The 23364-nt window shown below is 32.6% G+C and overlaps 2 protein-coding genes and 1 long non-coding RNA gene across 3 annotated transcripts; all 3 read right to left on the bottom strand.

Annotated features, from left to right (window-relative positions):
• Positions 1-2734: 2734 nt before the first annotated feature.
• On the bottom strand, positions 2735-13632 carry LOC148568616 (uncharacterized). The gene is made up of 4 exons (XR_015880601.1): positions 13123-13632; positions 11541-12846; positions 10422-10497; positions 2735-2997 (listed from the first exon to the last, which is right to left on the bottom strand). It is a non-coding gene; the product is annotated as an uncharacterized LOC148568616 (long non-coding RNA).
• LOC148568617 (uncharacterized) lies at positions 5352-6045 on the bottom strand. The gene is made up of 3 exons (XM_088483707.1): positions 5988-6045; positions 5634-5881; positions 5352-5555 (listed from the first exon to the last, which is right to left on the bottom strand). The coding sequence occupies exons 1-3, from the start codon at positions 6043-6045 to the stop codon at positions 5352-5354; spliced, it is 510 nt and encodes a 169-aa protein (XP_088339833.1).
• Positions 13633-19338: 5706 nt separating the features above from the next.
• Positions 19339-21304, bottom strand: LOC107636742 (protein PSK SIMULATOR 1-like). The gene has a single exon (XM_016340235.3). The coding sequence runs from the start codon at positions 21144-21146 to the stop codon at positions 19650-19652; it is 1497 nt and encodes a 498-aa protein (XP_016195721.1). The 5' UTR covers positions 21147-21304; the 3' UTR covers positions 19339-19649.
• Positions 21305-23364: the final 2060 nt, after the last annotated feature.

Raw genomic sequence — 23364 nt, forward strand, 5'->3', positions numbered from 1 at the left:
CGAATTTAGAGGACATAAAAGGGCGTTTAACGCCAGTTCTATGCTGCTGTCTGGAGTTAAACGCCAGAAACACGTCACAAGCCAGAGTTGAACGCCAGAAATATGTTACAAACTGGCATTCAACTCCAAGATTGATCTCTACACGTGTAACATTCAAGCTCAGCCCAAGCACACACCAAGTGGGCCCCGGAAGTGGATTTATGCATCAATTACTTACTTCTGTAAACCCTAGTAACTAGTTTATTATAAATAGGACTTTTTACTATTGTATTAGACATCTTTGATCATCTTTTGATCATCTTTGATCATCTTTTTATCATTTTTAGATCTCTAGACCTCCATGGGAGGCTGGCCACTCGGCCATGCTTACCCTCTATTCACTTATGTATTTTTCACGGTAGAGTTTCTGCACTCCATAGATTAAGGTGTGGAGCTCTGCTGTTCCTCAAAGATTAATGCAAAGTACTACTGTTTTTCTATTCAATTCAACTCATTCCGCTTCTAAGATATTCATTCGCACTTCAACCTGAATGTGATGAACGTGACAATCATCATCATTCCCCCACAAACGCGTGCCTGACAACCACTTCCGTTCCACCTTAGATTGAATGAGTATCTCTTGGATCTCTTAATCAGAATCTTCGTGGTATAAGCTAGATTGATGGCGGCATTCATGAGAGTCCGGAAAGTCTAAACATTGTCTGTGGTATTCCGAGTAGGACTCTGGGATTGAATGACTGTGACGAACTTCAAACTCGCGAGTGCTGGGCGTAGTGACAGACACAAAAGGAGGGTGAATCCTATTCCAGTATGATCGAGAACCTCAGAGGATTAGCCGTACTGTGACAGAGCATTTGGACCATTTTCACAAGAGGATGAGATGTAGCCATTGACAAGGGTGATGCCTCCAGACGATTAGCCATGCAGTGACAGCGCATCGGACCATTTTCCAGAGAGGATAAAAAGTAGCCATTGACAACGGTGATGTCCTTACATAAAGCCAGCCATGGAAAAGAGTAGGATTGATTGGATGAAGACAGCAGGAAAGCAGAGGTTCAGAGGAACAAAAGCATCTCTATGCGCTTATCTGAAATTCTCACCGATGATTTACATAAGTATTTCTATCCTTATTTTATTATATAAATTTTGAAAACTCCATAACTATTTTATATCCGCCTGACTGAGATCTACAAGGTGACCATAGCTTGCTTCATACCAACAATCTCCGTGGGATCGACCCTTACTCACGTAAGGTTTATTACTTGGACGACCCAGTGCACTTGCTGGTTAGTTGTGTCGAAGTTGTGAATGAAAAACAATTTATTAAGACGTGCGTACAGAGTTTTTGGCGCCGTTGCCTGAGATCACAATTTCGTGCACCACTAATAAAACTACTTCCAAACAACACAGAACCCTCAGAGAATAAGCAACCCTTGTGATACAATTAAAGCAGACTTGACACACATCTCATAGGGCCATAAACTATAGTAAATGGTATTCCTTTCGTGAGTAATCATATTAATTTTGGATACTGAAATCTCTGTTGAAAGAGGTATATTTGTCCTCTTTGAACTTTTAATCCTTTCGTGAACTCTGATTAGATCTTCACCAATAATAAAATTGGGGTTGCAAAGAATTTTCCTTTGCCTATTCTCCATAAACTTCCTCCAAGGAACAATATTGAAGGTTTCAATGTCAACCTTAGAAAAGAAGTGTGCCATCCCATATTGGATATTTTATAACCCATTAAACACAAATTGTCTTGAAAAACAATGACAGATTAAAAATGTAGTTTTTGAGACTGGTTTAGAGAACCACTTATCTTAATTTTTTTGGAGTTCGAACGTCACCACGTCAAAGATAACTATATTACTGGCAATACTAGATTACCTTTCCACCCAATTTATCCAAAAAGCCTTTCCTTCGTGTATGACAGAACTTCCACTCAGATTCTTCAGCCTTTGATCCTTAATATAACCATGTCTTCATTCCCTATAAGCTGACGAAAATTCCACTATCAATTTAAAAGTATGTCACAAATAAAAATAAATAACCGGGAGTAGAATTCCGGGTCGTTTTCCCAAAGAGTTGACACAATGATGTAAATTAGTGGTCAGGATTTTTTTGAATATTTTTTTTAAGGTCACTACAAGAAAAACACCCATTTAGGTACACTTGAAAAGTGTAGCCAAAAGTGAAAAAAATGATGCCTTAGGCTACGGTTACGCTTTTTGGAGTGATTCCTATTCGGCCGTTGCCTATTCTCAAAGGCTACGCTTTTCTGCACCAAGGGCTACGCTTTTGGCTTTTGGGAATATGGTGCGTTTTTCAAGTAATGCTGTCCAGGACCAAAGGCTAAGCTTTTCAGCTTTCATTTTTCCAGAATAGGCTACGCTTTTCAACGCTACTGCATCACCTGTAAAGCGTAACCACATTGTATACCATAGCTACTTTTTATAAGCGTAGCCTTAGGTCCCTCATTTTTTTTTGTATACTATAGCTACTGTATATAAGTGTAGCCTTAGGTCTCATTTTTTTTTTTGTATACTATAGCTACTGTATATAAGTGTAGCCTTAGGTCTCGTTTTTTTTTCTGTATATATATAATAATTATTAATACAACATAATAGTTAATATGATTACATGTATAATAATTTTGCATTTTTATTTAAATGAGTTGAATATTACAAAATAAAAATAAATACATAATCATAATAAATAATTTCTTTGAATAATAAAAATTATCTCTAACCAAAATATATTTATAATATTGATCCAAAAGTACTAGAAGGAAGTTAACTGTAAAAATTCATACATTTCACACTAAAGTAAGCATAGCCATATCAAAACCATAATATCACTTAGCCAATAAAAGTATCTTCTAATAAAAGTCATTAGTCAACCATACATGTAAAGATTCTAAATAGCACTCTATCTTAGCCAATAAACCACAATAATAGTCAGCTTAATCTTCATTGCTTAATCTTTATTGTTACCCTGCATAATTATATAGAAAAGTAGTTAAAAAAATATTCATAATGACATTCGTAATTATAAAAATTAAATGGAACACGTAGACATAGTAAACCAAGAAAGCATATACTAAAAAAAAAATAACATGGTCACGGCAAAAGATCAGAGGTGAATTCAAGAAATTATGTATTATCTTGTTTCATTCAAACCATGAAAATCTACAGGTATTTCTTTCTTCCATTTCCTTTAACACAATCCTGATATGTCCCTATAGCATTTTTCATGCACTAATTAACCAGACTTTCACACTTAAATTAGATATAGGGACAAATTCATATGTACCAAGTGCACAAAATCAGAAATACAACAACCAGAATTGCACAAACAAATTTCAGCCATAGCAATACAACTTTGGTGTTAATAAAGCCAACAAACATTTCCAGCCATAGCAATTAATGTAAATGCAAGTAAAAAGCTATGGAACAAGGAATAGATAAGGACATACCACATCTAAGTTTGGAAAATGAGTTGATTCATGGCCGCTATTCGCATCAATCGGAGACTGCTGGCCGTCTTGTAATAAAGCTTCTAGTTCTTCTGGCCTCATTCCAGGTTCCGATCGCTGCAGTATTAACTTGATCATATTTCGCAACCCATTAATCTCTTCCTCTTGTTTTTGCTGTTTGGCCTCTTGTTTTGCTATTGGGCCTCCATGTGTCCAAGTTTTTCCTTCAGACTAGACACTTCCTCTTTGTGATGATTCTTGATTTCATTAATTTCAGCATGTTTTTTTAAATTAGTTTTTGTCATAGATCTTCCATACAACCTTACCCGACCTAGTTGTTCTTTCCCGAATAAGGCCTCAAATGATTCCTCTTCTGTTTCACCAGCAGCTTGGCGGTGTTGGAAGTCTTCCTGCATAGAAAAAACATTTAAAATTGAATTAGTTACCATATCCTAAATTTGAAATTTAATTATGAATGATTCAATGAACTCTTACAACAGCAGTCTGTGTTTTCTCATCCACTTCCTTCCTCTTCCGACTTGCTCGGGTAGCAATGAACATCTCAAACCTTTTTGGTTCCTCGTTTGTTTCCTTTGTTGCTTGCTGCAAAACAAGATCTTACTTCGGTTTCTTCTTTCAATTTATGCAAATATAAATTCTAATAAATATAAATCTACTATTTACCATAGCCACTCATACTCTTCCGAAATTGATTGGCCCCATGCGATGTGGAAACTTCTATTTTTCCTTGTGTTGCTTGTTTCTTTGACTTATTGACTGGAAGTGAATAAAAAGTTAGCATACAGTTACTAACATGTGCAGCATAATGAGTTAGGCAAATCTACTAGCAAGGCTGCATTATTAAGCTAAAGCACTGAAAAATATGTCACATTCACTCGTTAAATATTATTCAAAAACATGAACCTAACTCTACATCTGGTTACACGAACTATTTAGCACAATTTATCCATGAAGCGACAATATAGAAGCCCCCAATTTCAAAGTGTTCAAAAAAATTGCTCATGAACAATACCCAAAAGCAAGCATAAAAGATCTATTTATAATACATTACAGCATATGTTCACATTTTCACAACGTGACATATCTTCTCGTCGTAACAATTTTGCAAACCTCCTTCATCAGATCGAATAGAAGACATAAAGAAAGAATATACAGGGCACACCTCAAGTTAAAAGCACCAACTAACAAGGATATAAGCAACCTCAACTTGCCAAGAAATTTTTTTCTATTAAAAATATATCATATATTACAGAACTTAGTGGACACAATAAGAAAGAATTGACAAGGCAGTGTGTATGGAGGAGGAATAGAAGTATATCTAGGAACCATATCAGAATTAAATGAAATTAGCGAAGCAAGATGCCAAATAGGATATTGAGTAACTATAAGCAACAGGTAATATAAGCAACATGTTCAAAGCAGCAACGGGGAGGAAAAAAGGAAATCCAGAGTAAGATGGAGTTGCATATATGTAGCTGTAACTTAAAAAAAATAGGAAATCATAAAATCTAAACAAACCAATCCTTTATCTGTGTTGCAAGAAAATGGAGGGAAAAAACTGCAAGAATACTGACACATTCTGTTGGTTCTAGCAGGTTTGAAATCAGAGCAAAAAAGTAGCTAGCCAAGTAAAAAGGCATATAGACATCACATAATGCTGAAACACTTAATAAATTTTCTTTTAATAACAATAATTCACATCCAATCAGTGCTTATTAAGACATCAAAAAACATAAGACTGTTAAGTGTTAAGGTGTCAGTAGGGCTGCTTCACATTAATAACTAAATACCATATTGCTCTTTCAATAGTCAAATAGTTTCACATGAAAATTTGACATATATAGTCTTTTACCTAGATTAGAGGATGACTCCAATAATAGATCAATTTTATGAAACCACTTTCTGGTACTTGTGGGGGTCGATTCTTCACCATATCTTCAATAGTATCATAGGGAACGAAGTGCTTTTGCTTAATCTTTCCTTTGAACCACTTCCAAGCATCTTGAATCACTTGCATTACCCACTTTTCTCCACTGTCTGGGAGGATAAACTTGGTCTTCATGATTATAAGTAATTGTTATATGCTCTTGTGCTGAATAAAAAAATTGAAATCAATAATTACCGAGTGTCTTACGTTAACATAGTCCCACATGAACTTCTTAGCTTTAGAAGGAACAGCATGCCAACTAGTGTACAAAAGACTAACGAATCTTTTATTTCTACCAATAGTGCCAACAAAACTAGTTAAATTAGAAACACTTTGGTCGGTTGGTCCTACGGGCTGTCCAATATCAAAAGTGACTTCTTCCCGCTGTTCCATAGTCCTTGCATAAATCTCCTTGCAAGTTATTTTTCCACGGGTTTTCTTCTTCTTTGGCTCTCCTGGTTTCATTCATTAGGAAATAGATTAAGGACTAATTAGTGATGCCAATTGAAAAAAGAAGCATTACAATTTACAAGAGAAGATAGAAAAATAGCAAAACAGTACCTTCTTCATCATCAATGTCCTCCATCACATGTTGATAATAGTCTTTATCAAGTGCCATGCTTTCTTCCCCGTCCTCACTTAGTTCAATGCTTCGAGCTTCCTTATAAGTTCATCTGCCTCCATGTTTGTAGGCTTAGACTTCTTCAAGCCCTGGGTTGATTTTTCACCCTACACTCCATTCTTGACTTTCTCAGCAGTAGGCATAGTCAATAGCTCCTTTATCTTTTTATTTTCTGGCTGTTGCGAAGGAATATTTGGCTGTACTTCCAAGGTGGTAGGCGTGGAATTAGTCCTTTTGCTAATAGAATCGAATGTGTTTTGCAGATGACTAAAATCCAGCTTCTTTGACGTGGATTTCTTCTGCCCTTTGGTTGCACGCATCTCCAATTGACTTTCTGGTTCATCCACCCTTCGCTCAGATTTCTCCTTATCATTAGCAGCTACAGCTTCCATTTCATATTTCTTACGTTCAGTTACAATCCTTTGTCTCTTAGCCTCAAATTGTCTAAGCAAATTCTTACTTGATGTAGCTTTAAGATCAATAAATTCCTTATTCCTACACAAATAAATTAGTTACGTAGAGTCAATATACCCATCAAAATCAATATAAGAAAAATGTAAGAGACTGACAAATTAACAAAAAAATAAGTATTACTTACAAATAAAAAGGTGAAAAAGAAAACTTAAGTATACATATGTACATATTAAGTAATAAATTGGTTAGGATGACAAATCAGAATTAGAATCTCCAATGAAGTCTGCCTCATATTCTTGGATAGAAGTCACTTGGGGAACCGTTTCAATAACTGTGGGTCGTAAATCAGTCCTCTCAAGAATAAGTTCACCATCATCAGCTGGTATGGTAGGGCTCGTTATACGCTCGTGTTGTTCACTGTAGTGTGTTTGACGGGCCTCAGACTCAGATTCGTCGCTTGTTTTAAATAAGTCTCTTGGGACAGTTTCCATAACATAATGTTTGTTATGTTCATATGTATCTTGCACATAAAAACACTGATGTGCTTGAGATGCTAGTATAAAAGGTTCATTCTTGAAGCATTTCTTATGGAAGTGAACAAATGTAAGACCATACTTATCTCTCCCAGCATCATACCATTCACACCAAAATAAGACAACCTTAAAACGCCCAAAATAGTCTAACTCTACTATCTCAAACAACCTGCCATAATAAGCTACATTGTCTTGGATTGGACTTTGATCCTTAGCACTTGCAAAGCTTGAAGTTAAAGCAGTTAATGTGACACCACTGTTTTGTGTTTTTCTCCTTGCCTCACGCTCCACCGTGTGAAACCTGTATCCATTAATTACATATCCAGAAAATCTTCTTGCAACAGAGCTTAGACCTCAAGATAATTCTTTTAGCCAAAAAGGCACATTTGGATCCCTCACACGAGTTTCAAACCACTACGCGAACGTTTTATTGGGAACTTTTTCTTTTCTCCATTTCGTTCCCCGCTGATTGTTAACCTCTTCCTCATTCTCTCTATAATTAATAATAGTTAGGTTTGATCTAAAAAATATGGGTGAACTTGATCGAAATAAAAAAAAAAGTTTAATTAAGTTACCTAACATAATCTGCGACTTCTTCACAATTGTGTAATACATACACATGGGCTTGAGAAATTGATATGTCATCTAGATTAATTGGTTCTCCATTTCCCACGCCTAACGAACGACCTTTGTTAGAAAACAACTTTGATGGCACAACTTCGTCTTCGTTAGGATCATCATCATTCCGAGGCCGCTTATTAAGTCTTGTTTGCACACCTCCATGCAAGTATCTTGAGCAGAAAGTTAAGCACTCTTCAGCCAGATATGCCTCTGCAATAGAACCTTCGGGCCGACTTTCGTTGCGAACATATGACTTTAATGTACACATGTATCTTTTCGGAGGATACATCCAACGAAACTGCACCGGACCTCCCAATCTCACCACATTTGCTAAATGAATGGGAAGATGAACCATTATGTCAAAAAAATTAGGGGGAAAGATCCTCTTAAGGTGGCATAATATTTCCACAATCTCTAACTCCAGTAGATCTATCTCTTCCAGTGTGATGAACTTTTTGCACAAGCGACGAAAAAAAGGAACTTACTCGAATCAACAGAATGGCCACATGATCAAGAAGGATGCTTTTAATTGGTATTGGTAGTAAATAGTTAAGCATAAAGTGAGCATTGTGGGTCTTATACCCAAAAACTTTTCTTTCTCCTAGATGTATGTAGTGTGATATATTCGAAGCACTACCATCAGGTAGCTTTGTTGTCTTCAAAACACCACAAAAAACTGACTTCTCTGCAGCAGTCATAGAAAAGAATGCCTTTGCCAACTTCGTTCTCTTGCCATTATTCACCTCCTTTGGTTGAAGATTTTTTCAGATACCCAAATCTTTTAAGTCATATCGAGCATTCAAATGGTCCTTTGCCTTGCCTGGGACATCCAAGAGAGTTTCAATTACACTGTCAAGTATGTTCTTCTCTATGTGCATGACATCCAAGTTGTGACACAGTGGGTTCTTGTGCCAGTAAGGCAATTCAAAGAAAATTGATCTTTTTTTTTCCAATTTCATGGGAAACTATTTGATGTACTTTGCTTCTTCCCAAAGACATTTTCAACATTTTGTAGCATCTCAAAAATTTCAGTTCCTTCTATAACAGGTGGAGGGGATCTTAATTCCTGCTTCCCATTAAAAGACCTTGTATTGGTTCTCCATGGATGATCCATGGATAAAAAGACACAATGGTCTATATAAACTATCTTCCGACTATGTTTTAGTTGTAAGCTACAGGTATTTTTGTCGCAACAAGGGCAAGCCAATTTTTCCTTTGTACTCCACCCAGACAACATAGCATAAGCAGAAAAATCGTTGATTGTCCACAAAAGAGCTGCCCGCATTTGAAAGGTCTCATTCTTTGATGCATCATAAGTTTCGACCCCTATTTTCCACAACAACTTCAAGTCTTCTATCAATGGTTGTAGATACACATCAATGTCTTTACCAGGTGATTGTGGCCCAAGAATAAGCAAAGAAAGCATACAATATTCGGGTTTCATACACATCCACAGAGGCAAGTTGTATACCATCAACATCACGGGCCACGTGCTCCATGAAATGTTCATGCTACGGAATGGGTTGAACCCATCACTTGACAAGCCTAGTCTAATATTGCGTGATTCTTTTTCAAATTCTTTATCCATTTCATCAAGGTTCTTCCAAGCCAAGCCCTCAGCAGGATGCTTTAACGTCCCATCTTTTACGCACTCCTCATCATGCCACCTCAGACTAGCTGCCGTCTTTGAGCATATAAATAATCTCTGAAGTCTTGGAATTATAGTAGAGTATCTCAGAGTCTTTGCAGGAATAGGACGACCTTTCTTGTCAGGTTGGTTCTCACTATTATCACTAGAATTTTTAGTATATCGAGAAGTTCTACACACACGACATTGTTTTTCATCCTTTAGTTCTTTTCTATATAGGAGGCAATCATTAGGACAAGCATCAATTTTTTTATAATCCAGACCTAAATCTCTTATCATGGCCTTCGTCTTATGGAAAGATGAAGGTATGTTAATGTCAGGCATTGCCTCTTTCAATAGCTCAAGAAGTGAAGTAAAGGAGGCATTCCTCCAACCGTGCAAACACTTTAACAAGTACAGACGGATGGTAAAAGATAATGTAAAAAATTTATTGCGACCCGGGTATAACTCTTGACTTGCCCCATCTATTAAATTGTAAAACTTTTTAGCCTCTTCATTTTGACCTACAATAACACCCTCAGCATGAGGTATATCTCCAAATGCATCATTAAGCAGTCCTTCGATGTCATCGCGTGCACCTTCTTCATCATCCGTGTCATCGTCAACCGCCATCGGGATTGTCCATTTCCCATGATTAATCCATGTTCTATATCCCTTAACAAATCCGTCGGCTACTAAATGGTGAAATACCACATCTCTTCTATACCAATTAATGTTACAACACCTCTTACAAGGACATTGAATTTGTCATCCGTCCGGTTCTCCCTCGGAGTATGCAAAGTCTAAAAAACTAATAACACCATTGATATACTCTTCGCTATACCTCGGTAGATCCATCCAATCCTTTGGCATATCACAAAATCTAATCGATAATTATTAAATTTTTTAGGAGGAAAATTTATAAGGGATCACAAAGTGAAGATAACAAAAATAGAGGAGGAAAGGTGTTATTCGCTATAAAGGGAATGGGCAATGAAAAGGACTAACAAAACCTTGTAATTAGGTTGGGAACTAGTTCCTAGTCTTAGAAGTAATTCTCTAGAAACCCATTGAGATAAAACAAATAAAGAGAACCATAGAATTTATAGTACAAATATAATAAGTTAAATTGCAACTTCAAAACTAACAAAACAAAATAATTAAAGTATGCATTGTACCTTGCCATGACACGGTCAACGTTTTGACAAAATCTGCTTGGAAGACCTTAACCAAAAACTTCCGCCTTCAATTTTGCTCAATGCAAACAAAAAACAAAGTCAACTACCATTTCTTTCTTGATATCTGTTAAATTAAGTTGAGCAGGGTACCTTGTCTTATTACCTTACTCCATGATAAAGTAACTAAATTTCTCTTTTACTGCCTTACTCCATGTTCATATTAAAAAAAATAGCCACACCTTATGTCTTATTGCCTACAGATCCCTAGATGTAATAGATAAACATATTTTCAGAAACAAAAATGCAGAACTTCGACTCATTGCATGTAGATAAAAAATAAAAATAAAAAATAAAACATTTTATTTAGAGAATTCAAGCAAATATTAAATTGTGTTCCATTACATGTGCGGTGTATACATGTAAGAAATTCTAATATTTAAGTCTGTAATAGTTTGAAATGTATAAAAATTAAAGACAGATGGATATTTAGATATGTGCAAATCCTTTTATCTATAGCATTTAAAAGAAAGTTTTTTTAGAAATTCAAATAAATTTGTGCAAAATATACTCATAACTCATTGCAATTTACCGTTCGCACCTTCTAACTATATCTATATATTCGCAGATATTTGAATATAAAATGGGTGTGAACTACTTATTACTAGCACAGTAGCACTTGTCTTGAACATACAGTGATAGACTTTGGTTTAATTTGTTTAGAGAAATTTTGAAAATAAAAAAATAAAAGATGGTTCATGAGCAGGAGCACTTTTAAGTGCATTTGTTCGTCTATATCTTTCTTTATTATTGAAGTCAGATACACCATACATATATTTGCATTTCGGCTATAGGTTGGGAATCCCTGTGAAAGAGATGGATCATGGCACCAGGTAGAACCCCAAACCCAAAGGATAAATTTAATAACTATTTTTCTTCCAGAAAAGAAAGCGGTCAGTACGTATAACATGTACAGTATCAGATGCAGTTCTATTCTACAAAGTTGCATTCATAATCTCATATGAAAAGATAATAATTTATTCAAATATAATAAACTATTTAACTATTCTTACTTACAAGAAGTGGTTAGTGGAGTATAATAAACAGATAAAGCATCTTTACCCAATGATATCTATGTAAAAAGGCAAAAGGCGAGTCGTGGTCCTCGTGGTGTAAGTTAAGGGTGTTCAACGGCCAGGTGAAGATGGAACCGGCGATGGAGTTCGTGGCTCAGAGGCTGCAAAACAGAGGAGTGGCGGCAAAGACAGCAGACACTGGTGGTGCTGGGTGAGCAATGAGAAGCAGTTAGAAGATGATGGCAAAAGAAAAATCACAGTATAGAAATCATAATAACAACCTAAATAGAAAATCATAGTAAAAACAAAAAAAATGGAAAAAGAAAAATAACAACATGAATCAACTAATAGAATCAACCAACAGAATAGAATCACAGTAATAACAAGTCAACTACAATAATTAAAACAGAAAACTCAAGTAATAACAGCATAAAATAAAGATGTAAGATTCTGCTTGAAAGGGTACCAAAAATTTTTAATCAATCCAACTTGAAAGACACAAGATTCTACAAAACCACTATTTTTCAATGTGTATATCTATAAACCAATTTGTAGAAACTGGTTTCACATTCTAATGCGAAAGAAACCAAATTTACTCATAGAAATTAATTTTCATGAATTGAAATTTTTAAACTTTTAAATTCACTTAGTCATTCATTTCTTCTTCCTTTTACTCCTAATATGTCCACCTCCTCTTTTTTTTAATATTAACAAGTTTCCTGTACATTGGAAGGAAAGAAAAAATCCCAAACAATATCATTCTATTTAAAACCCTTTAGCGTGTAAAAGTGATCACATCTATTACAATTAAAGAAAATCAATTATATTAATATATGAAGTTAGAAAAAATAAACAAAAAGCATACAGATACAGGACTATTGTTCAATAAACAATAGAGATGTATCGATGTACAATTTGAGCATCTGAGGCCTCTGCTCTGCTGCATCTAATTAAAGGTGGCATCATTGAATCACTAAATTAATTAATTGTTCAATATTGAAAGCAGGTGCAAGAAAAGGGTGATGATATCTTGATAGATGGCGATTACACCCCCAAATTTTAACTCAGATTACTAATGTACATCTAATGCAGACTAGATACATTTCAATAAATAAGAGCATTTGGTTAATTAGATACTTGCTGTACCATCCATTGGTTCAAATTAGATGCTGCAGATACATAAGATTAAAAAATGAAGTAAATTAACCAAATGTTACATTATTTGGTTCTACTTTGGAAGAGACAAACCATAATAATCAAATTATAGTTCAAGCATCAGTTTTAGCCACATTTGAACACATTCTAGATAACAAAATTTAGTTTCACAGAATTATAACCTAAACTCAAAGTAACTCGGTCATGTGGCGCTTATCAGTTTATTCAATTATAATCAGCTGTATTTACAACCCTCTGAAGATTTTATTTTTCTCCCATTTAAAATCATTTGCAGTGTTCTGGTCTATGATTTTTAAGCAACATATCTATTACTGGTGAGGGCCACAAAAAATCAGTAATTTCTAGTAACATGATAATCTACTAAAAACTTATTTGATTTCAATCACGAATACCATGTCATCAATTCAAAAACCCTTTACAACAAAGCATATTCAAGCAGTTACTAACAATGCTCAAAGCTCAAATTTCCAAACCCAGAACCAATTTCCCGAACTAACAATGAGCTAGGATCAAGCAAAAATGAAAATTAACATAGCAACAGCACCAAAACTCATTTCAATTAATCCATAAAGATTGGAACTTTTAACAGTAAGACAATAATTTTGCATGCAAAATTAGGTATTGGATGGAATCAAAACTATTCAAGTGTTTAGAAAATTTTCGTGATCAAATGGTAAAAAACAATGTCTTGGCTTCAGATGCCGTGAACAAAACACCAAATAAATTACTCGAATCTAATTAACTAAATACAGTTCAATACAAATGTCACCTGAAAAATAAATAAACATCTTAAAATGTCACCCAAACCAAATACAATTTCAGCTCAAAAATGGCGTATCTGGCTCATGCATCAACTTGGTTACTCTCAAATTTCAAAATTCTAATTGAAATACAAAAAATAAACAAGACCATAGTTGTTGTGTTTGTGATTACAGAGCAGAAACCGGTTTCTAAAATCGGCACCCTAAACCCCTCAAATTTCAGAATCAAATGAAAATTAATATATACCTAATCGACGACGTGAACACAGAGAGGACGACGAGAAGCACAGAGATCGACGACGGTATGGGCAGCGTGCGACGATTAGTGCAGGAGGGCGAAGAGGAGTGACGGTCAGTGGTTAGTGGTGAGTGGTGTGTGGCGGTGAGTGGTGAGTGGGAGTGAGTGGTGACTGGGGTGCGATCTTCGCGATGGTGAGGGTTTTGATTCGCGCGATGCAGGAGGGTTTTCTGAAAGGGTTTTCTTCGTGCGGTGAGTGGTGACTCTTGGAGGGTTTTCTTCTCTGAAAGGTGAAAGGGTGATGACGAGCTGAGTGTGAGTTGAGTGTGAGCTGAGGGTTTTCTTCTCTGAGTGTGAGCTGAGTGTGAGCTGAGGGTTTTCTTCTCTGAACCCTTCGCTGAGGAAAGCAAGCGTAAGAAAGAAGAAAATAACCCTTGGTCAATCAAGACCACTGCAAACAGAAGAAGCAGCAAAAACACCGATCACTCTTGGTTTTCTTCTCTGAAAGGTGAAAGGTGAAAGGGTTTTCTTCTCTTGGAGGGAAAATTTTCACTAAGTGTGAACTGAGTGTGCGTCCTTACGCCGGGAAAAAGTTAAGAGGGAAAAAATTCACTTAGTGTCAAATTTTTTGCTCTAGATACATTAGGCATCACTTTTAAAACGCACCCAAAACTTAAGAAATAGGCTACCCTCTAAAAGCGTCCTCTTTGATACGAAAAGTGAACCTATAGATATCAACCTACGGATACACTTTATAAGTGATTTCTAAAATACCTAAAGCTACACTTTTTAAATGATGCCACAATTGTGTATCCTTTTCTCTTATAAAAAGGCAACATGGAGAAAAACGTAGCCTATTCATAGAATAGGCTACGCTTTTCAAATGCAGCTTAAATAACTAGAAATTAAAGCAATGAATAATTTCAGAGAAAGACGCCTAAATCGTCTTTTTTTAAAGATGTTTCCATGTTGTGTTTTAATTGGTTTCTGTATAATTTATTCGGTGTTCCTCATCACATATTATTAAATTCCTCCAAAGATTTTCTTTCCAGAAATAATAAAAAATATTTAATTTAGACTAAAACAAAAAAGGTAATAAATTAACTATTAAATTTTTTTTAAAAGATTATTTACATAAAAAAAAAATATCACATTCACCAATATATATATATATATATATATATATATATATATATATATATATATAATTAATTTATATTCGTACAATATATAAAATAATTACTATATTATTATTATATTATATATTAAGATTCACTAATTTAAATTTTTTTTATTTTTAATATAAGCATTAGAAATAAATAAAATTTTTATAACTAAATGTAGTGTAATAAAATATATATAATATTAATTAGTTCTTAAAAGATTCTAAAAAAATAATTTCTTTTATTTTAGTAAAATAACTATTTATTAAAGTAGACAAATTAATTATTTTCTTCTCATATACAGTTTTTTTTGAGATATAAAAGTAATTAATTAGGACATTTGGTTAAGATAATTAAAGTCACTATTTCATTAAATTTTTAATTTAAAGAAAAATCCTAGTTAATTTTGGTATAGAAATTTCGAATTTGAAAACATTGATAAAAATTATGTTGAATTTTAATTTATTTGATTCTCATTTAAATTATCACTACATAAGTTAAAGTTCTATTTTGAAGTTATATTCGAGCTTTAATATGATTTTTAAAGTTTCAATTTACTTAGTTTGATTTTTTAACTTAGGTATCCGTGACTCATATTAGGGTTTTAAGTGTTTAGTTGAAAAAAAAATAAGGTAAAAAAAATTACAATTGTCACATCAAACAGTCGCTAGAATGTATAATGTAACAGTCGTTAGTCCATCTCAGCATGTCGTTAACAATTTTGTGAGACAATGACAAAATAAAATTAGGAACCAATGTGAGTCATAACTATTAAGTTGGGAGACTAAATTGAGTAAATCAATTTTTTTTAAATTAGATTGAAACATAGTTGTTAGAACTGAACCAGTGATCCAACTGGTCAAGCTACTGGTTCACTGGTTTATTGGTTCAACCGATAAATCACTGGTTGAACCGATAAAACCGGTCTCATGTAAATATAAAATAGTTAAAAACTTAAAATTAAAATTTGAAATACATATATTCACTAACATTTTATGAAGAATCATGTCTCAACTTCTAAAAATAACTAATATAAAAAAATCATAAAATTTTAATACTACAATAGTATCTTATTTTGACACAATAAAAAAATAATTAATTCACAAAGCTTATCATCTAACTATAATATCAGTAGATTTTAACACTAACATCAAAACAAATAACCTTAATCACAATACTAGCAATAAAATAAATCAAGTAAATTAATAAATTTTTAGTGAAATTTATATTTATATTAATAATGGTATATAATTAAAATATAATTAATTTTAAAAATAGAAAAAATAAAAATTAAATTAAATTAGATATTTATCTATACTATATAATTAGTATTTGTCAAAAATAATACTTAGAAGTGTAATGGCTAAGTGGCAAGTAGAGGTTGCTTTTGCTACAAAGTTCTTGGTTTGAGACCTTGTGGATCCATTTTAAAAAATTTTTTAAGCAGACCAGTTCGGTTAGACCGGTTTGTATCGGTTCTTACCGGTTCAGACCGGTTTTATTCCTTAAATGGTCCAAGGAGTAAACCGAATTGAACTAGGATTTGGTTCTAGTCCGGTCCACTAGTTTTTTGGTCAAACCAGTCGATCTAGTTCGGTTTTTATAACTATGGATTCAAATACGAACATAATTTCAGAGACCAATAAGTATTATCTCTTTGTTGACAATTAAGTTGTTTTAATGGTAATTAAGATCTAATAATGGTTTATAATAAAAGAAGCATTCTTTTGCAACAATGAACCTATAGTAGTAGTTAGGGGTGTTCATAGATTAGATCATATCTATATAAATCCACAGTATTTATCCGTATCTGATCTGTAAGATGATCGAATTGGATCGAATCGGATCTACACTCTAATCAGATAGAAGTAAATATGTTTACAAAAGTAAACAAAAAAAATTATTGACTTTTTTTATAAAAATAAAATTTTTTAATATTTTTTATTTTATGGATATATTTGATATCTGATCCAAACATAAAAAGCGCGAATATCGAATTTGATCTAATGAATTTAGTGCGGATTGGATCGAAATTTCAGCCATATCCCATCTGTAAACACCCCTAGCAATAATAACTAAAAAATTATAATGATTATATTTTTAACTAAAAGGAAGTGCAAAAAAAAAAAGTACTAAATACAAGAACATTTAATCAAATATATTAAAAAAAAAATTATTTTAAAACAGTTGGACTTTTTTTGCTCATATATATATATATATATATATATATATATATATATATGTATATATATATATATATATATATATATATATATATGTATATATATATATAATGTAATAATAATAATAATAATATGATAATTGTTTTATATATCACACAAATATAAACGTTCTTTTTTCTATGATCTTAAGAAAGGTTTTGTAAGTCCCTAACCTTGTTATCGATTTTTGTAGTGTTAGCCCTCATATTATCAATTTGATTCATATATAATTCGGATGATAAATTATTTGGTGACGTGCTTCCTTTTTTACTGTGATATACTTGTTTATTATTATTATTATTATTATTATTATTATTATTATTATTATTATTATTATTATTATTATTATTATTATTATTATTATTATTATTATGTACATTAAAAAATAACAGGCTAAATTATTGCCATAACATAATAGAAGTATGGAAGTTTAGCATTCTTCTCTAATGGAGGAAACAAAATTCTTTTCAATAGTTTATTTAACGTTTAGTAGAATAAAAATAAATTTTATTAGAATAAATTTTAGTACGAGTTTAATATTTTTATTCATCATAAAATATTTATAGAATTACTCGTAGATAAATTTTGGAAAAAAGAAAAAAAAAAACATGATTTTTAATTTTATTTTTTAATAATATTAATTTTTACCGTATATAATTATTCAATTATTTTTAATCATATATAAATAAATTACTCTTAATAAGATTTTTTTGTGTTATTCAATTATCTTTTTTAAAAAATAATTAATTATTAAAATAATTAAACTTTTCACAAAAAAAAAATTATGAACGAAAAAAATTAACTATCCTGATAATTTTTTGTATTTTTATTCATATTTTAATTATAAACATAAATATAATTTAATTATATTATTTATGAAATGTGACTATAGATGTAGATAAAATTTAGTTATATTACTTATATATAGTTTCATTGTATTGTATTACTTATAAAGTTAGATTATAATTATGACAATAGAATTATTCTTGTATTTTTATATGTGTGACTAATTGGTAGTGTTAAAATATTACTCTTAATTATAAATAAGGTTTATAATTTAAAAAATCAAAGACTCAATTAAAAAGATACGAAAAAAATGATGTTAAAATATTCTAACTCTTTAAAATAAAAATATTCAAAATTCAATTAAAAATTATTTAAAATTTAAACTCAATAAAAATTTATATTCAATGTGTTTTGTATTAAATATATTTAATAACCTATTATATCATATTGGTTGAAATTAGTTTTTATAATGTTAATTTTTTAATAACACTTTATTAGAAAAAATAATCTTTTCAGAATTTTTTAAAAACTAATTAATATTATATATATTTTGTTACATTACATCTTATTATAAAAAATTTATTTATTTCTAATGCTTATATTAAAAATAAAAACAAAATTTAAATTAATAAATTTTAATCTATAATATAATAATAATATAGTAATTATTTTATATATTATACGAATAAAAATTAATTATTTTTTTATTTATAAAAATTTTAAGAGCTTGTTTTATATATATATATATATATATATATATATATATATATATATATATATTGATGAATGTGATATATTTTTTTATGTAAATAATCTTTTAAAAAAAATCTAATAGTTAATCTATTACCTTTTTTGTTTTAGTCTAAATTAAATATTTTTTATTATTTTTGGAAAGAAAATCTTTTGAAGAATTTAATAATATGTGATGAGGAACACCGAATAAATTATACAGAAACCAATTAATACACAACATGAAAACATCTTTAAAAAAAAGACGTTTTAGGCGTCTTTATCTGAGTGGCCTCCATATTTATCAGTAGTAAACACTAAAGAAAAATATTGAACCCAATCTAAACCAACTCAATTACATTTTAATTGGCTAGGATATATTTTTCTCTTAAACACGAATCAATCCGACTCGATTACATCTTTACAGATGAGAAAATCAAGGTCACATGAATAGCTTGAAAATAAATTAGGCAACACTATAAAAAGGAAAACAAAAAAGAGATATATTTAATAAATTTTAAATAAAACAACATCAATGAATATGTGATAGAAAAAGATGAAACAAAAAAGGATCGGGTAACACATTCGAATGGTTTCAGTGAAATATTATACTGTTCCCGCAATTAGTAACTGCTACAATTCTCCAACATGAATAAGGAAGGCAAACTACAAGAGTGCTTAACACAAAATCTAAAATTCATTAATTTCATCTAAGTAGTGCTAGAGTTATTAATAATACTTCATTATTTGCCCTCCATAATTCCTTTTAAATATTTCCTTTCCTTTTTGCAATATATAAACTGTACACAGAATTCTACATATACATACATATATCACGTTAGTCAAATGTTCTTATTACACTTTTCATCATCTTCAAGAAATGAATAGAAGTGATAAAAATAAATAAAGAAATAAACCCAAATGAAATAAATCCCAAGAAACTCCAAATTAAAGAAGCCAAAAAGTGAAATAAATGAATGAATAAATATATAGAAAGAGAAAATATAATTGTTTCCTTTACCATCTTCATGATACGATTAACACTTCCTTAAAACCTAATAGTGTCATCCCCATAATACACTACCATTCCTTTTGGTACCAATATATACAACTCAACCCAACCAACACATCAACAATCGCCTCTTCAACCTTCTCCAAATCCGAGTAGTGCAAAGTTTGCAACAACAAAACCGTTGGCTTCATGTCGTACTTTTGCTTCTCTAGGTGCCTCTCTGTCTGCCACCTCACCGTGTCGTTCGCCAATGGCGACAACCAATCCATCACCTCCTCCACCGTGTCGCGCCATTGTGCTGCCACCTTCAGGTGGCTGTCCGTCCCTTTCTCACAATTCTCCCATTCCATCCGTTGCTTCCTTAACTTCGCCTTTAACTTCATCTTCAGCCTCTCTGGCAACATCTCATAGAGCGCAACGCGTGCTTCTTCCCCGATCGCCACCGGGGCATGCATACAACGATCCATGAACAATATGATGTTCGCATACCGCTGCGAAAGCCCTGAGCCTCCGACTGTGGTCGGAGGTGCAAGCCTCAGGACCTTATTATTTTTTGCTAAAATAGTCTTATTATTCTTACCATTTCCTCCTCCTCCACCACCACCACCGTTCGCTGTAGCAGCACGCGGCGGAACATGGCGGTTAGGAAATTTGATGGCACTTATTTTCTTGAACGCGAGGCAAGGATTATTCTTCTGTTGCTTCCTCCTCCTCTTGAAACGTTCGTCCATATTATTGTATATGTTAACATTTGACATGTATAACTCACGGTGAATAAGGAGGCAATAATAATTCTCCAGATTCCTTCTGTTTCTACCACCAGCTATGATCAAAGACCGAAACACGCAACAAATTCTTGCGTAAACGATGCAGATGATGCGAGACATGAGGCCAACAACCTTGTCATATGTTTGGTTCCAAAGGGAAACTTGCTTGTAATGTTGCACTTGCCTCCTATGGTACTCGATCCTGTCATCAAAGCATTCCACTTTCACCATGAGGCCATGGTTGGACCTTAAGGATCTCCACCGTTGTATCTTTTTCTCGGACAGTTCCATTTCCGACAAAGATTCCATAGCCGTGTAGAGATTTCTTGTAGTGGAAACCAGCCTCTCCATTCTCTCAATCACCTTCTCCACATTCTTGGTTCCATATTCTAATTTCCTCGCATCCAAGCCAGCGCCAGAGCTTTTCATGTTCGCGTAGACCACTTCAAAGCTCCTGTGCCCCACGTCGGTGCAATTCGTACAGAGACGGGACATGGTGGCTGCGGCGTGGTCTAGATCCTCGAGGCGCTCGGCGCAGGCGAGGTTGAGGAGGAAACATTCTTGTTGTGAGTTCAGGTAGGTTACCCCTTTGGACCTAATGACGTGGCGACGGAGTTTAAGGATTTCCACGTCGGAAAGGGATTTGTAGAGGGAGACGAGGCGACACATGGTCTTGGCTGTGTCGAAGGCGAGGACGCCGAGGGTGTCGGACGGCGGTGGCTCCTCTTCACGGAAGAAGAGGAAGCAGAGGTTCGCCCCTTGACACGTAGACATGGTGGCGGTTTGGATGACGACCATGTGTGCTTTGTGTCGAAGCTCCTTCTACATATATCCTTTCCGCATTTGTTTAGAAAGAAACCAACAAATTTTAATCAATATTTTTCAATATTGTTCACTCATGGCTTTCTTGTTTTTCTTTCTTTAATTTTAGGGTTTGGGATGGCTTGGGTTTCAAAAAAAAAAAAGAAACTAAAAATCAAAGGGTTAATGCATGTTGTTGGGGGCATGCATGTAATTAAATTAAGGATGGCGGAGAATGTAGCAATAGAGAGGATAAACCGCGGGGAATGTTGTGAATACTTTTGAAGAGACACGTCACACGTGTATACAGTGCGGTATTGTTCATATTAAGTTAGAAACACCTATTATGGTCATATAATTGTTACTGGCAACGAGGAATGATGCAATTTTTTCATGTGGCCAAACACATTTAAATTTTGGTGAGGTGCCATGTGTTGTTGAACTATTATTGCATTATCCAAGGTTTAAATCTAGTTACTTGTAGCTATAAAAATAACCTAATGCTAATTATATGTCATAGCCCATAAGACACCGTTGCTTTCTGGTTTCTACAGAATGAATAAGTTTAATGTGTTTATTAAAAGTTTATCCGATCCGTCGATTTCAATCTAACTGCATTTTTAATTTAACTTTGATGAGCTGGGTTCAGAGAACATAGCTTTATCTATCTCTTTATATAGTATAAATATGTTTTTTAGTTACAAGTAACCTTTTACTAAATGCAATATTATTTAAACACTTTTCGATACAAACAGTTGCTCAAAGTGGATGAGTGTTTTGATTTGATATGCAATAAAAAATATCTTTAACATAAAAAAAAAAAGGAGAAAGCCTAAGAGCCAGTATTTTTATTAAAATTTGGTCAACACTTAATCAGTAAAAGAAAAGTAAGTAATGTCATATCATTGGATAAAATCTCACACTATTAAAAACACCAATTATGACTAATTAATAGCTATAAATTACAAAATTTACTGGTCTCCTAACATTCTAAAAAAAATTATTGTATTGCAATTAGACCAGCTATGTTATTTAGAATAGAATGTCGGTGTTAAAAACTAAATATGAACATAAATTAATTATGGTAGCAATGAAAATATTAAAATAATGAGCGGTCACACACATATCAACAAAATAAAAAATGAAGATATAAAAGAGAAAGTTGAAGTAATATTTATTATAAAAAAATGATAGAATCTTGTTTTAGATAATTTTGAACATGTAGAAAAAAATCGATAGATTACCGAAACAATTGGAATAGTAAAAAAAATTAGTTTTGTATAGTATTTTTGTTGGTTGTTCTATAACCAAGACTCTCGTATAAAACTATTGGATAAGAAAAATTTATTTGCCAAAATTGTCAACTTAAAGAACTATGAGTTGGTTTAATAGTTTTTTTAAAATGTTATTAGTAATTTTTGTATATTATACCGCTAAGATTTTAAAATTTGTCTTAGTTTTTTATGCATAACTGGAGTAGTCATCATTCGTTTATATGCTATTTAATAGGTGAAATATTGACGGAAAATAAAAAGATAATAATATAAAATTATGTTATTTAATTTAATATTTAATATTTATTTTAAAAATAAGTAATGAATATAAAATAAAATAATTTTAAACTAATTTGAATTGTTTTTTATTATTTCTTAAGTATTTTCGCAAAATTTTATTGTGTACAATACTTTGTGTTGACACTGTACACTACAACATTTTTAGGTTGAGGCAACATTTAAAAAGTGTTGTCTAAAGGCTGACAAAAGGTTGCTTTTGATCTATGGCAACACTTTTGGACCTAAGGCAACGTTTTTGGGTGGCGTTACATATGCAGCCGTTGCCTTAGATCAAGGCAACACTTTTTTGTTTCAAAAGCAACGCTTTTGAGAGCAACACTTGGTAAGTATTGCTTTTGGTTGAAAAACAACAACACTTCAAAGGTGTGTTTGAAACAACACTTTTTCAGTGTTGTCTTTTCTCTTATATTTTGGCCACTATTAAAAAGTGTTGTCTATTTGCAATAAAATGCAACCCTTTTACGTGTTGCTTATAAGTTTGAATTTGCAATACTTTAAAGTGTTGCCTATTAGTTATGAATATGCAACGTTTAAAAGCATTGCCTTTTCTTTTGGATATGCAACCTATACAAGTGTTGCCTTTTCTTTTAGATATGCAACTTATACAAGTGTTGTCTAATATTCAAAATATACAACTAATA

This window comes from Arachis ipaensis, chromosome B4, assembly GCF_059453495.1.
Source record: "Arachis ipaensis isolate K30076 ecotype BB chromosome B4, ASM5945349v1, whole genome shotgun sequence".
NCBI classification, from domain to species: Eukaryota; Viridiplantae; Streptophyta; class Magnoliopsida; order Fabales; family Fabaceae; genus Arachis; species Arachis ipaensis.

Excerpts from the sequence above, each read along its gene's own strand:
- LOC148568617 (XM_088483707.1), bottom strand. The coding sequence starts at position 6,045 with ATGGCACTTGATAAAGACTATTATCAACATGTGATGGAGGACATTGAT. Across the intron at positions 5,882-5,987 it reads GGACATTGATGATGAAGAAG|GAGAGCCAAAGAAGAAGAAA; the intron begins GTACTGTTTTGC and ends GAATGAAACCAG. Across the intron at positions 5,556-5,633 it reads TCATGTGGGACTATGTTAAC|ACCAAGTTTATCCTCCCAGA; the intron begins GTAAGACACTCG and ends ATAATCATGAAG.
- LOC107636742 (XM_016340235.3), bottom strand. The coding sequence starts at position 21,146 with ATGGTCGTCATCCAAACCGCCACCATGTCTACGTGTCAAGGGGCGAAC.